Source organism: Rhinopithecus bieti, unplaced genomic scaffold (assembly GCF_001698545.2).
Source record: "Rhinopithecus bieti isolate Rb0 unplaced genomic scaffold, ASM169854v2 scaffold_13029, whole genome shotgun sequence".
In the NCBI taxonomy this organism is placed as follows: Eukaryota; Metazoa; Chordata; class Mammalia; order Primates; family Cercopithecidae; genus Rhinopithecus; species Rhinopithecus bieti.
The window spans coordinates 3,052,771-3,065,605 of NW_016807982.1; the positions used below are offsets into that span (position 1 = coordinate 3,052,771).

At 37.0% G+C, this 12,835-nt stretch overlaps 1 protein-coding gene across 7 annotated transcripts in view; it reads left to right on the top strand.

Moving 5' to 3' along the window:
* Window positions 1-12,835, top strand: part of ZMYM4 (zinc finger MYM-type containing 4) — a 169,714-nt gene that overhangs the window by 136,196 nt on the left and 20,683 nt on the right. For all 7 annotated transcript variants that reach the window (XM_017884539.1, XM_017884540.1, XM_017884541.1 and 4 more), the window contains 10 exons: window positions 317-489; window positions 1,310-1,460; window positions 3,174-3,314; window positions 3,607-3,644; window positions 4,569-4,713; window positions 7,845-7,963; window positions 8,664-8,835; window positions 9,699-9,752; window positions 10,156-10,335; window positions 10,753-10,847. In XM_017884539.1, the coding sequence (XP_017740028.1) occupies window positions 317-489; window positions 1,310-1,460; window positions 3,174-3,314; window positions 3,607-3,644; window positions 4,569-4,713; window positions 7,845-7,963; window positions 8,664-8,835; window positions 9,699-9,752; window positions 10,156-10,335; window positions 10,753-10,847 (1,268 nt within the window). The remainder of the gene's footprint in view (window positions 1-316; window positions 490-1,309; window positions 1,461-3,173; window positions 3,315-3,606; window positions 3,645-4,568; window positions 4,714-7,844; window positions 7,964-8,663; window positions 8,836-9,698; window positions 9,753-10,155; window positions 10,336-10,752; window positions 10,848-12,835) is intronic.

Genomic DNA, 12,835 nt, shown 5'->3' on the forward strand with positions numbered 1-12,835 from the left:
AAACAAAACAAAACAAAACTAGTATAGATACTCTACGTTGATCTCTTGATCTGTGAACTGGTCAGGACCCAAGTGTGAACATTTTGTCCTAGGCCACTTATTTTCTTTTTTTGTTGTTTTGTTTTATTTGAGATGGGGTCTTGCCATGTTGCCCAGGCTGGTCTCAAACTGCTGGGCTCAAGCAATCCTCCCGCCAGCCTCCCAAAGTGTTGGGATTACAGGTGTGAGCCACTGCACCCGGCCTGTCCTAGACCATTTAAAGATGCAGAAAACTAATATTTCTACCTAATTTAATTTTATCTTTCCTGATTTTTAGGTTGCAAATTGCTTTATAAACATGACTTGGCAAAACGCTGGGGAAATCACTGTAAAATGTGCAGTTATTGTTTACAGACATCTCCCAAATTGGTACAGAATAATTTAGGAGGGAAAGTGGAAGAGTTCTGTTGTGAAGAATGCATGTCCAAATATACAGTTTTGTTCTATCAGGTAAATAGAATTCACATTCCTGTGTTTTTCAAGCTAGGGCATAAATTATTCCCTTTTTAAATTTCATGTCGTATAAAGGACAATTTAATTATTTAAAACTTTAAAGTATTAAATGTTTTATGCCTTCTAGCAATTAATATAAGATTTAGAAAGACTTTAATGTTATTGAAGTTTTATTTCTTTTGTTTTTAATTTCCTGTAGGAGACATATCAGTCTTAAGACATTAAAACATTTAAACTTATAGTTTTATTCATTTATTATTTAAATAAAGTGAATTTGTCTTCTGAAGTCTGAGGAAGATAGACCTTATTTTTATTTCACTTTGTTTTTTAATTGCTGTAGTGTGAAATCTGTACGTTACATGTTTTTTTTAAAAAATTAGTATAAAATTAGCCGGGCGCGGTGGCTCACGCCTGTAATCCCAGCACTTTGGGAGGCCGAGGTGGGCAGATCACGAGGTCAGGAGATTGAGACCATCCTGGCTAACATGGTGAAACCCTGTCTGTACTAAAACACACAAAATTAGCTGGGCGTGGTGGCGGGCGCCTGTAGTCCCAGCTACTGGGGAGGCTGAGGCAGGAGAATGGCGTGAACCTGGGAGGCGGAGCTTGCAGTGAGCAGAGATCGCGCCACTGCACTCCAGCCGCGAGACTCCATCTCAAAGAAACAAAAGGTATAAAATAATTGATAAAGGCAAACTTTAATTTTATGATCTAAATTCTAAGTTAATTTCCTCACTTGTTATGTGTGTCCTATTTTTGTCCTGTCAGACGGCAGATAATTTGTTTCTTACTCCTTGACTACCTTCTTTTTTTTTAGATGGCCAAATGTGATGCTTGTAAGCGACAGGGTAAACTCAGTGAGTCCTTGAAATGGCGCGGGGAAATGAAACATTTCTGTAACCTGCTTTGTATCTTGATGTTCTGTAATCAGCAAAGTGTATGTGACCCGCCTTCACAAAATAATGCAGGTAAAATTAACCTTAAGTACTGAATGGAGTCTTTGGTCAATACTAGAAACTACTGTTCTTTTACAGATCAGGAACTGTGTAAACAGTTGTCATTAATTTCATGAAACCTCAGTTTCCTTGTATTCAGTATCATTAACATTTAGTTTTTTTTTGTTGAACACCTTAGATTAAAGCTAAGTAAAATGAGTTTTTTATTAAATAGGTTTCTTTGAGAATATTGAATCAAATAAACTCTGTAAGAACTGAAGTTTATGGGAAAGGATAACAGTTAATGGTTTGTAATTGAGTATAACTGGCTTCCTTAAAAAATCCTTTGAGACTACTTATAACAAAAGACATAAAGTCGAAATCACATGACCTTTTAAATATATCATATGCAGGCCAGGTGTGATGGTTCATGCCTGTAGTCCCACCGCCTTTGGAATGCTGAGGTGGGAGGACGGCTTGAGGCCAGGAGTTCAAGGGTGCAGTGAGCTGTGACCACAACACTGCAATCCCAGCTGGATGATAGAGTGAGACCCTGCCTCTAAAAAATTAAAATAAAATAAAACTCTATGTCATGTCATGGGTGTGACTAGTTGGGGCCAGTGTCACGGGGCTGTAAAGGAATTTACCAAGACAGTCATAGGTAAAGGCAGATTTATTAGAGAAAGTGTGAAAATATGTTGCAAGGTTTCAGTGAGCAGCACAGCAGAGAAGGGGAAGTCTGCAAAGAGGCAGGGGCTTGAGGGAGGTTTTACAAGGTCCTGCTGTAGGGGGCTACTTACAGAATGAAGCCGTGCTCCTGGGGCTACCTGTAGGAGGCAGTCTCTCAGAGTAATTACTCATTGTTCTCCCTGACCTGGTGCCCCTTCCTCTTTGTTGCTTACTTATTGTATCAGGAGTTACTTAACTTATCAGGACTACACACTGTGTGCATAGTTAGGCCATTTTATCTCAGAAAATTTATTATTTAAAAACAAACAACACTAGTATCATCCTGAAAGTGAGAAGAATTTTAAGTATTTAAGTATAGTCTCCTTACAAATAAAAGCAAAATCTATAAGAGCCTACTCCAAAACTTAAAAAAAAATTCTTTCTATATAAAGGCAAGATTTAAGAAAAACATTAGGCTTAATTGTCCATTAAACCTAACCTGTGATCTTCATTGGTATTGTGTGTTTGGGGATTTGCATTGTTGGTTTTTAAGTTAGACTATTCGTTGCATTTTCATGTAAAGATAAAGTAAATAGAAAACTTTCAAGTTTTACTAATTAAAAAATAGAAAACCAGGGCACGGTGGCTCACGTCTGTAATCACAGCACTTTGGGAGGCTGAGGCAGGCGGATCACAAGGTCAGGAGTTCGAGACCATCCTGGCCAACATGGTGAAAACTCTATCTCTACTAAAATACAAAAAATTAGCTGTGCGTGGTGGTACACACCTGTAGTCCCAGCTGCTTGGGAGGCTGAGGCAGGAGAATTGCTTGAACCCGGGAGGCAGAGGTCACAGTGAGCTGAGATCACGCCACTGCACTCCAGCCTGGGTGGCAGAGCAAGACTCTGTCTCCAAAAAAAAAAAAAGAGAAAACCAAAACCCAGTTAATCCTACAGTGACTTTGCTCCAACAGAAATTACTCAAACCTGAAAACATTGTTTAACTTCCTTGCAATAGTTTCTGTGTAAGTATATATAAATCACATGAGGTTTCCTTATTTTTGTTTATTTTAATCAGCAAGTATTTCCATGGTTCAAGCTGCTTCAGCAGGACCCCCATCTCTGAGAAAAGATTCGACTCCAGTTATAGCCAATGTAGTATCATTGGCAAGTGCCCCTGCTGCTCAGCCCACAGTGAATTCTAACAGTGTCTTACAAGGTAGGCTTGATTGGAAAGCATTTATCTAGCCTATTTAGGTTGAATGCAGTGGTCCTCTAACTTCCTTTCATCAGGGATTATTTTCATACATTTGACACGTTCATTATAGGAATGGTAGCTCGCTGCACAAATTTCATATCTCATACCTTAGAATTGCTAGTTTCTTCCGTTGAATTAAATTAACACATGTTCTTCATATGAGGGTTTGTGTTTATGTACTGATAATCAACTTTTAATGCTAATGTTAAAACAATTGTAAAGATCCTAAATTTATGTTTTAATTTATATCAAGGTGCAGTTCCAACAGTAACAGCGAAAATCATTGGTGATGTAAGTTTTATTACTTTTATTGGTATTGTCACTGTATTTTTCATTTTTGTACAATATAAATATGTGTGAGCTAATTTGCCCACCTTTATTTATTATATGAAATAGATTTCATTAGCTCATTTAATCTTTGTTCAGGAATAGGATTTTCTGGCTATTTAAATAGATCTTTTATGTACTTTAATATGTTTGAATGCTGGCTATGTAGTTACTGAAAGTTTTTTTTTAATTACACAAAATTGAAGTACATTGTACAGGATTTAGGCATGAAAGACTTTTGGATGTTTTGTGATGTACTCAGATTATAAATAAAATATTTATAAAATGTAGCTTATCCTCCCCCCAACCCAGTACAGATTATACTGTAAAAAAAAAAAAAAAAAAACTTTTTTTAACCCATTAATATTTTCTGCTTTGTCTCTTAAAAGAAGAAAATAAATAATGAGAAAAGCTTAAGACTGGAACAGTGGCATTTCTCAAGTGTTTCTCCAGGTTTCTGGGATAACTTTCACATTGTCTTTATTCAAGTTACTTAAATGATCATAAGTGATTCTATTATTTCTAGTTATCCAAGTTATCTTGAATCTAAGTCCCCTGTGTCTTAATTAGGAAGTAAGAATTCTCATTTTAAACTTAGCCAACATTGTTATTGATCAACAGTGTGTTACAATAGAAATAGCATTTTTCTTAGTAAATAGAAATTGTGATTAGAGACATGCAGAGTAATATATAGTTATTAAAACATTCCTTGATTACTATTAATGTTTTAGGAGTATTGTATTTCTCATACATTTGGTTGAATATTTACTTGCTATGTCCTCCATGTAATTCCAATATGGCATTTGTTTTAAAATTATAATATTTCTTGTAATTACAACGATATTTTAAAAAATGTTTTTGGTTTCTAATTTGTTTTTGTTTTACTAGGCAAGTACTCAAACAGATGCCCTGAAACTGCCACCTTCCCAACCTCCAAGGCTTTTGAAGAACAAAGCTTTATTATGCAAACCCATCACACAGACTAAAGCCACCTCTTGCAAACCACATACCCAAAACAAAGAATGCCAGACAGGTATGTTCCTTGGTCTTTCTTTGTTTATTAATTTTTTAAGGGAAAGAAATGTAGGATTTACTTACATTGCATACCTGCTATTTCCTAGGTGATGTGTTTGGTTGTTTGTATACATTGCCCAGTTTAGTTCTCACAGCATCCCTGTGAGTTAGGTATTTTCCTCATCTGAGGCTTAACAAGTTGAGTCAAAGAGAAGGAAGTTAATCAGTGATACCATACTATGAGCAAGTCATTTAATTCTCTTATTAATGACAATGTTATATTATAGAATGAGCTTAAGGTTTGGAATTATATGGACAGGCTTCTAGGAGGTGCTGTTGTTTTCCAGTGTGACCTCAGGTTTGAACTACTCCATAGTCTCTTTTGGCTACTCCACACTGTTTCAAATGAAGTCAGTTCCTTTTGAGAGAACTTCAGAGCTGTTTGTTTGTTTGTTTGTTTTTAATGAATTGTCCCCCACCCCACCAACCCAGGCAGAATCTCTGAGCCACCTCTGTGGATGCTGGGCAGGGTGGTAGTCTCTGGCCTTCTTGGCTTGCCTCTTCTGGCAGGAAACTTCTGTCCTACAAGTGAGCTGGGGTGAGGGTGATCAGGATCCCAGTGTTCTTGGCCTGCTTTTCCTAGGGTAGAGCCTCCATCCACTGGATGGAAACTGGGTGAAGGGAAGCCCCTGACCTCTTGCCCGTACTCACCAGAAATTTAGCCTCTTCAGCTTTCAGTTGGCGGGGATGAGAAATGCTTGTGGCCTACCCTTCTTGATGAGATACAGTGGAAGCTGAGGGGAGGGAAGGCCATTTTTATTGGCCACAGCTACCCAGAGTGGAGTTTCTGTCAAGCTGAGCTGAGTTGAACTGGCGTGATAAAACCTGTGATGGCTGAAATGTCAGACTCTCACTGTTCTTACCAAATTTTAAACAGATTTTCTTGAATAAATGTTTCTTCATTTGGTATATGCCTTTAGGACAATTTCCCAAGAATTTAAATGTCTGTTTTTAAATAGTTTTCACCCTCTTTGCTTGTTTCACTAAGGAATAGATCTTTGTAGCTCCTTGTGCTACCATCAAAAAGTCCTGGAATTTTGGCCTATTGTGGTGGCTCACACCTATAATCCCAGCAGTTTGGGAGGCTGAGGCGGGAGGATCACTTGAACCCAAGAGTTGAAGACTAGCACAGGCAACGTAGCGAGACCATCTCTACTAAAAATTTTTTTTTTGAGATGGGGTCTGGCTCTGTCGCCCAGGCTGCGGAGTGCAGTGGCACGATCTCAGCTCACTGCAAGCTCCGCCTCTCAGGTTCATGCCATTTTCCTGCCTCAGCCTCCTGAGTAGCTGGGACTACAGGCGCCCGCCACCACGCCCAGCTAATCTTTTTGTATTTTTAATAGAGACGGGGTTTCACTGTGTTAGCCAGGATGGTCTCGATCTGCTGACCTGGTGATCTGCCCGCCTCGGCCTCCCAAAGTGCTGGGATTACAGACATGAGCCACCGTGCCCGGCCTCTACTAAACATTTTTTTAAAGTCCCAGAATTTTTATACTAGAAAGAGATTCTTGATTTCTAGAGCCGCAGGGCCATCCTGTCAGCCATTGCTTCTCAAAGATTAGTATGCACATGAATTATCCAGGAATTTTATAAGTAGATTCTTATTCAGTGAGGCCTGAGATTTTGCATTTCATATAAGCTCCCAGGTAGAGTTCAGTGCTTCTGGTCCGTGGAACACACCAAAATAGCAAGGCTATAAATGATTTAGTTCTTTTTTTTTTTTTTAATCAATAGCAGTTTATTTAGTATTATGTAGTTTGGTTATCAGATGTTTCTAAATTAAGTAACAATTTTTTAATGTCCGCTGTATTATGTAAAGTTTATTGGCCAAGTGTGGTGCCTCATGCCTATACTCCCAGCACTTTGGACAGCTGAGGCGAGAGGATCACTTGAGCCCAGGAGTTCAAGATCAGCCTGGGCAACATGGTGGGACCCCCATCTGTTAAAAAAAAAAAAAAAAAATTTGTGCCATATTATTTTCCCACTTCTAACTGTAGTCAAATTGTTAGCTTTTCTCTTTCTGTCCCTAGCATTACCTTTCTCCTAGATTAATGATTTTACACTTATCTACCATATTCTCTGACACATAGAAAGGATTCTATATGTTCCTTGACTTATAATGTTGTACCCATCATATGTTAAAAAAAATCATCAGTCAAAAATGCGTTTAATATGCCCAACCTCCAGAACATCGTAACTAGGCCTAGACTATTTTAAACATGCCGAGAACTCTTACATTAGCCTACAGTTGGGCAAAATCATTTAACACAAAGCTTATTTTATAATAAAGTTTTGAATACCATGTACTTTATTCAGTGCTATACAGAAGTATGGTATATACTTGTTTTGCACCATCAAAAAATTGAAAATTGAAAATCCAGTATCGAATCATCGTTAAGTTGGGGACCATCTGGGTAAATAATGGAATAAATCCTCTGTCTTGCTACTTTCTCCAACTTTTTTTCCAAGTTCTGTTTCATCCTTTTAATACTTAGAACATCTGCTATATATATTTATTCTTTTTTGGAGGTATCATAACCTAGAGTAGTCTCCCGTCATCTTAGCTCTACATACTATAATTGACTCCTATTTTAACCGTTGATATATTTTTATTCAGTGCTGGAATTGTTGCCAAATTAATCTTTTTGATGTCATTTTTGTCACTACTCTGTGTTAAAAAAAATCTTCAGTATCTCCCCACTATCTACTACAAATGATTTTGAAATGTGTGCATTATAGCATGAGTGAAATGGCCCCTCCCTATTCAGCCTCCTCTTTAGCAAGCGGTTTTCCATGCCTATATTCTAGGATCCCTGTTTCAGTCCTTTCGATTTATCCATCTAAATTATATCCTGCATTCATTTGCTCCTCACATCACTGATATTTGTTACCCACTTTTTGTCAGTGCTGTACTCAAGATTTTTTTTTTTGTGGCTACTTTAGTTATTTCTCCTTTGTAAGAACTCCTATAGTGTCGCAGGTCACTCTTATTTTGAACTATAAACCTCCATAAGCTTTTTTATTTTGAAATCTTATTAAAATATTTCTAACCTTGTTTGCTTTTTGTGATTTTGTTGTTGTTATTGTTAGAAGACACTCCAAGTCAGCCTCAGATTATTGTGGTGCCAGTTCCCGTACCAGTGTTTGTTCCCATACCTCTTCATCTTTATACTCAATATGCTCCAGTCCCATTTGGAATTCCAGTTCCAGTGAGTAATCATTTAGAGATTAAAGCTAATTTAGCATGCATTTTCCTCAATTAAAATTGTATAATTCTGTGAAGAAAGTTTTCATTTGTTGGTAAAATATATCTGCTTCTGATTGGCTGTTATCATATTACCATTATTACTTAACATGGATTATATAAATGACTGCTTTTATTTGTACCCACCCTTCTCAGAAAAGGTTATGATGTAGCTTTTTAAAACAGTTACATGCACAATGAGACCACTCAAATAGAAAAAGATCAGAAATGGTGTATGTTGAAATCCTGGATTCTAGCAAGGGTGAAAAGAATACTGTGATTTACATAATTCTCATTTTGATTAAAGAAAATATATTTTAAATTACAAATGTATTTTCCCAGGTACTGAGTCCTTAAAGGAAACAGTTATGAGAAAATTGTGAGAAATACAAGCAAAAACAACAAAAACAAAATGCAAGTGTGTTATAGAATTATTCTTTCAGAGAATTCAGAGACATAATTGGTTGAGTGTCCAAAGCACTTATCGAAATTTTATTTAAATGGCTCTAGTCTTATAAAAGCAAACTAGCAGGACTATTTTAATCATTAGCAATGAATATATTTTAAATTTGTTACTATTTTAATACCTAAATCATCTCACAAATCAGGTTTTGACTACAAACCTGTTGCCTAAGAAAGCCTTCAGTCTATCCTTGGTCTTTCAGATGCCCGTCCCTATGCTTATTCCATCTTCAATGGATAGTGAAGATAAAGTTACAGAGAGTATTGAAGACATTAAGGAAAAGCTTCCCACACATCCATTTGAAGCTGATCTCCTTGAGATGGCAGAAATGATTGCAGAAGATGAAGAGAAGGAGAAGACTCTGTCTCAGGGAGGTTGGTATAATCTTTAAAAGCAAAGAAAGAAAAAACACGTTTTATACATTTTCAGGTGACTCAAGCAACTTTAAGACAGTCAGGGTGTTTCTAAAACCTTTATTGTCTGTGAATACCAAGCCTGTGGGGTTGATTACACTTTTTATTGCTTCTGAAAGCTCTTACTGTTTTTATGAAAGAAAACCAAGTATTGGTATTCAATAGTTTTTAGTCATAATTCCAGAAAAATAACTTAGAAATCAAGATTTCATGATTATTTGCCAATATTATCTCTCTAATTGAAGCCATGGTCCCCACATAAGAATTCCTGTTAGATAATAACCAGCATGCTGGTAGAGGGTAAATAGAACCTTAGGATGGAAAACCATTTGGCTCAAAATAACTGATAGATCTCATACTACTAGTGTGGAATCATGATAAAAACAATAGTTAACATTTTGTGTGCTTGCCATACTCTAGGCATTGTGCTCAGTGCATCGTGTGCCTTGACCCATTCAGTCTTCACGACAACCTTATGGGGTGGGGAGGGGGTACTATGTACCTCAAATTTCTGATGTGGAAAGTAGGATGTTAGACTTGCCTTGGTTGTGCAGTCCCGAAGTGGCGGAACCAGAACTTGAATCCAGATACATTTGACTCCAAAGCACATGATACTAACCAGAATCCCCATTAACAGTGGTAATCTGTTTAACTGCATTTATCCCTAATGTCTAATTTTGTTAATGAATTATTCTTTCTGCATATGAAATCTGTTTACTTAGAACTCTGTAGTATGATTGATGTATATAGTGCAGTCATTTCATTTGAGATATAATTTGTTGTCTATACATATAAATTATTTATGTGCTTTTCTTTTTCTTTAGAGTCTCAAACTTCTGAACAGGAACTCTTTCTAGACACCAAGATATTTGAAAAAGGTTTGTAGTTGAAAATATGGTTTGATTTTTAGAAATACTACCCTCTGTTAGTAATAGAAACCTATAAAATATTAGTACACTTGGATTTCATATTTGTAATTTTAACTATTTGTAAGGGGGGTATCAGATGTCTATGAAGTGTATTAATTTGTAGTGGGAATAATAAAAGCCACCTCAAATGTTTGTTTTAAAAATTAATTGAGATAAGGCTTTCAAGTGCCTACCAAAAATATGAATCCAGTTCTTTGAGACTGATGAACAAGTTACTTCATTCTTGATTGTATAATTGTCCATCAACCATATCTAATTTTTTGGTATTTAGGGGTTCAGGAAGTTTTCCGAGCATGTCAAGATGAGGCTATTATTTTATTTTGAGGGCTTGTTTGTTATCTATATATTTCAGACCAAGGAAGTACATACAGTGGTGATCTTGAATCAGAGGCAGTATCTACTCCACATAGCTGGGAGGAAGAGCTGAATCACTATGCCTTAAAGTCAAATGCTGTGCAAGAGGCTGATTCAGAATTGAAGCAGTTCTCAAAAGGGGAAACTGAACAGGACCTGGAAGCAGATTTTCCATCAGGTTTGTGTACAGTAACCTGTCCATTGAAAACTTTTTATTTTAGAAGATTGGTACAACTCTGAATTGACACTATTAAGCAGTGCCAATTGTTATTGATAATAACAGTGTAATGTGTTAAGAGGTCATAATCTAGAGCACAAATAGACCCTGGCTTTGTAGGTATTAATTTGTACCTTAATTTGGTTAAAATTTTTTTTAACCTTTCCCATAGTAGCCATGTAAGAGGTTTTCTTAATTGCTAATGAAGTTTTCATTTATGCACTATATCCTTGGTTTAAGTCTCTAAGTGGAATTCTTATTTTATCATAAACAAACTAATGATAGTGATGATTACCTGGTATTTCTTTCCTAGTCTAAGTCTTTATTTAAATTTGTGAGTTATTTACCTCACGTTGTGCTTTCTGCTGATTATTATAGAATCCTTTGACCCACTTAATAAAGGACAGGGAATCCAGGCACGTTCCCGAACGAGACGACGACACAGAGATGGCTTCCCCCAACCCAGACGAAGAGTAAGCTGCAGCTTAACTTTTCTAGACTTTTCTTTCCTTCATTCTACAAGCATTATTTAGTTCCTGCTGCTTTCAAAACTCTGTAGCAGCCAGGGTCAGGTAGTTCCATATGTTATTTTGCAGCCTGGTAATTTTATACTTTTGGTTTTTGAATTCAAGAACCATGTATTTTATTTACATTTCTTTCAGTAGGAACTTTTTTTTTGTTTCTGTAGTTAAGGGTTTTCTTTTGTATTGCTTTGTTTACTTTAAAAGCTTTTATAATTCTTTTGTGTGCGTTTATCTTTTTGAATAGCCTCTAAATTTAGCTCTTTTTACATGTTATAATACTGAGTACTTTGGGAGGCCAAGTCGGGCAGATCACAAGGTCAGGAGATCGAGACCATCCTGGCTAACATGGTGAAATTCCGTCTCTACTAAAAATACAAAAAATTAGCCAGGCGTGGTGGCTGGTGCCTGTAGTCCCAGCTACTCAGGAGGCTGAGACAGGAGAATGGCCTGAACCCGGGAGGTGGAGCTTGCAGTGAGCCAAGATTGGGCCACTACACTTCAGCCTGGGTGACAGAGCGAGAGTCCGTCTCAAAAAATAAAAATAAAAAATACTGAGTAGTTCACTGTTTTTGTAGTATAGTAAAATGGTGAAGTTCACATGGCTGTTTTCACATTGACAGGGCTTTCCTATACAAAGTTGAAAGAATAATAGCTTTATTTTTAAAATTACCACCACAATCATGAACAATTCCACTTAGCAAGCAGTTCCACTATGACATTTTGCAGTCAGCCCCTCTGGCTGCTAACAACCACCGATCTGCTGTACAGATTGATGCACAATGCCACTGCTTTACCTTTTCTGAAATTTCACGTGAATGGAATCCTATAATATGTAGTCTTCTGTGTTTAAGTTCTTTTACTTAGCATAATGTTTTTGAGATTCATCCATGTTATTTCATGTCCCGGTAGTTGATTCCTTTTTTTTTCTGAGTAGTATTTCATTATATGGACAAACTACAATTTGTTCAGCTGTTTAACAGGTGATAAAAATTTGGGTTGTTTCCAGATTGGGGCTATTTTGAATAAAACTTACTCAAAATGTTATGAACATCTTAGTATCAATCTTTGTGTGAACATATGTTTTCATTTCTCTTGAGGAAAAAGATCTAGGAATGAGATTGCTAGGTTTTATGCTGTGTGTATTTTTAACTTTATAAGAAAGCTGCCAGACTGTTTTCCAAAGGAGATGTACCATTTTGCAGTCCCACCAGCAATGTATGAGAGAGTTCCATCTGCTCCATGACTTTGCTAACACTTGGTATTGTTGATTTTAAATTTTAGCCATTCTAGTCAATGTATAGTGGTACCTCATTATGGTTTTAATTTGTTTTTCCCTAATGATTAATGGTGTTGAGAATCTTTCAATATATGTATTTGCCATTCATGTGTCTTCTTTGGTAAAGTGTTTATTCACAGTTTTTGCACTTTTTTTTCTCATTTTTTTTATTGGGTTGGTTGTCATCTTGCTGAGTTGTAAGTGTTTTTTTTTTTTTTTTTTTTTTTTTTTGAGACGGAGTCTCGCTCTGTCGCCCAGGCTGGAGTGCAGTGGCCGGATCTCAGCTCACTGCAAGCTCCGCCTCCGAGGTTTACGCCATTCTCCTGCCTCAGCCTCCCGAGTAGCTGGGACTACAGGCGCCCACCACCATGTATTTTTTAGTAGAGACGGGGTTTCACGGTGTTAGCCTGGATGGTCTCGATCTCCTGACCTCGTGATCCACCCGTCTCGGCCTCCCAAAGTGCTGGGATTACAGGCTTGAGCCACCGCGCCCGGCCAGTGTTCTTTACTGTGGACATAATTTCTTTATCAAATCAGAGTTTGGTCCTATTTTGTTGCTTCCTTTTTTATTTTCTTAATGATGAGTAGCAGATTTTGATTTTGAGGAAGTCCCTTTTATCAGTTTGTTATTTTATGGATCGTGCTTTTAATACCTCATCTA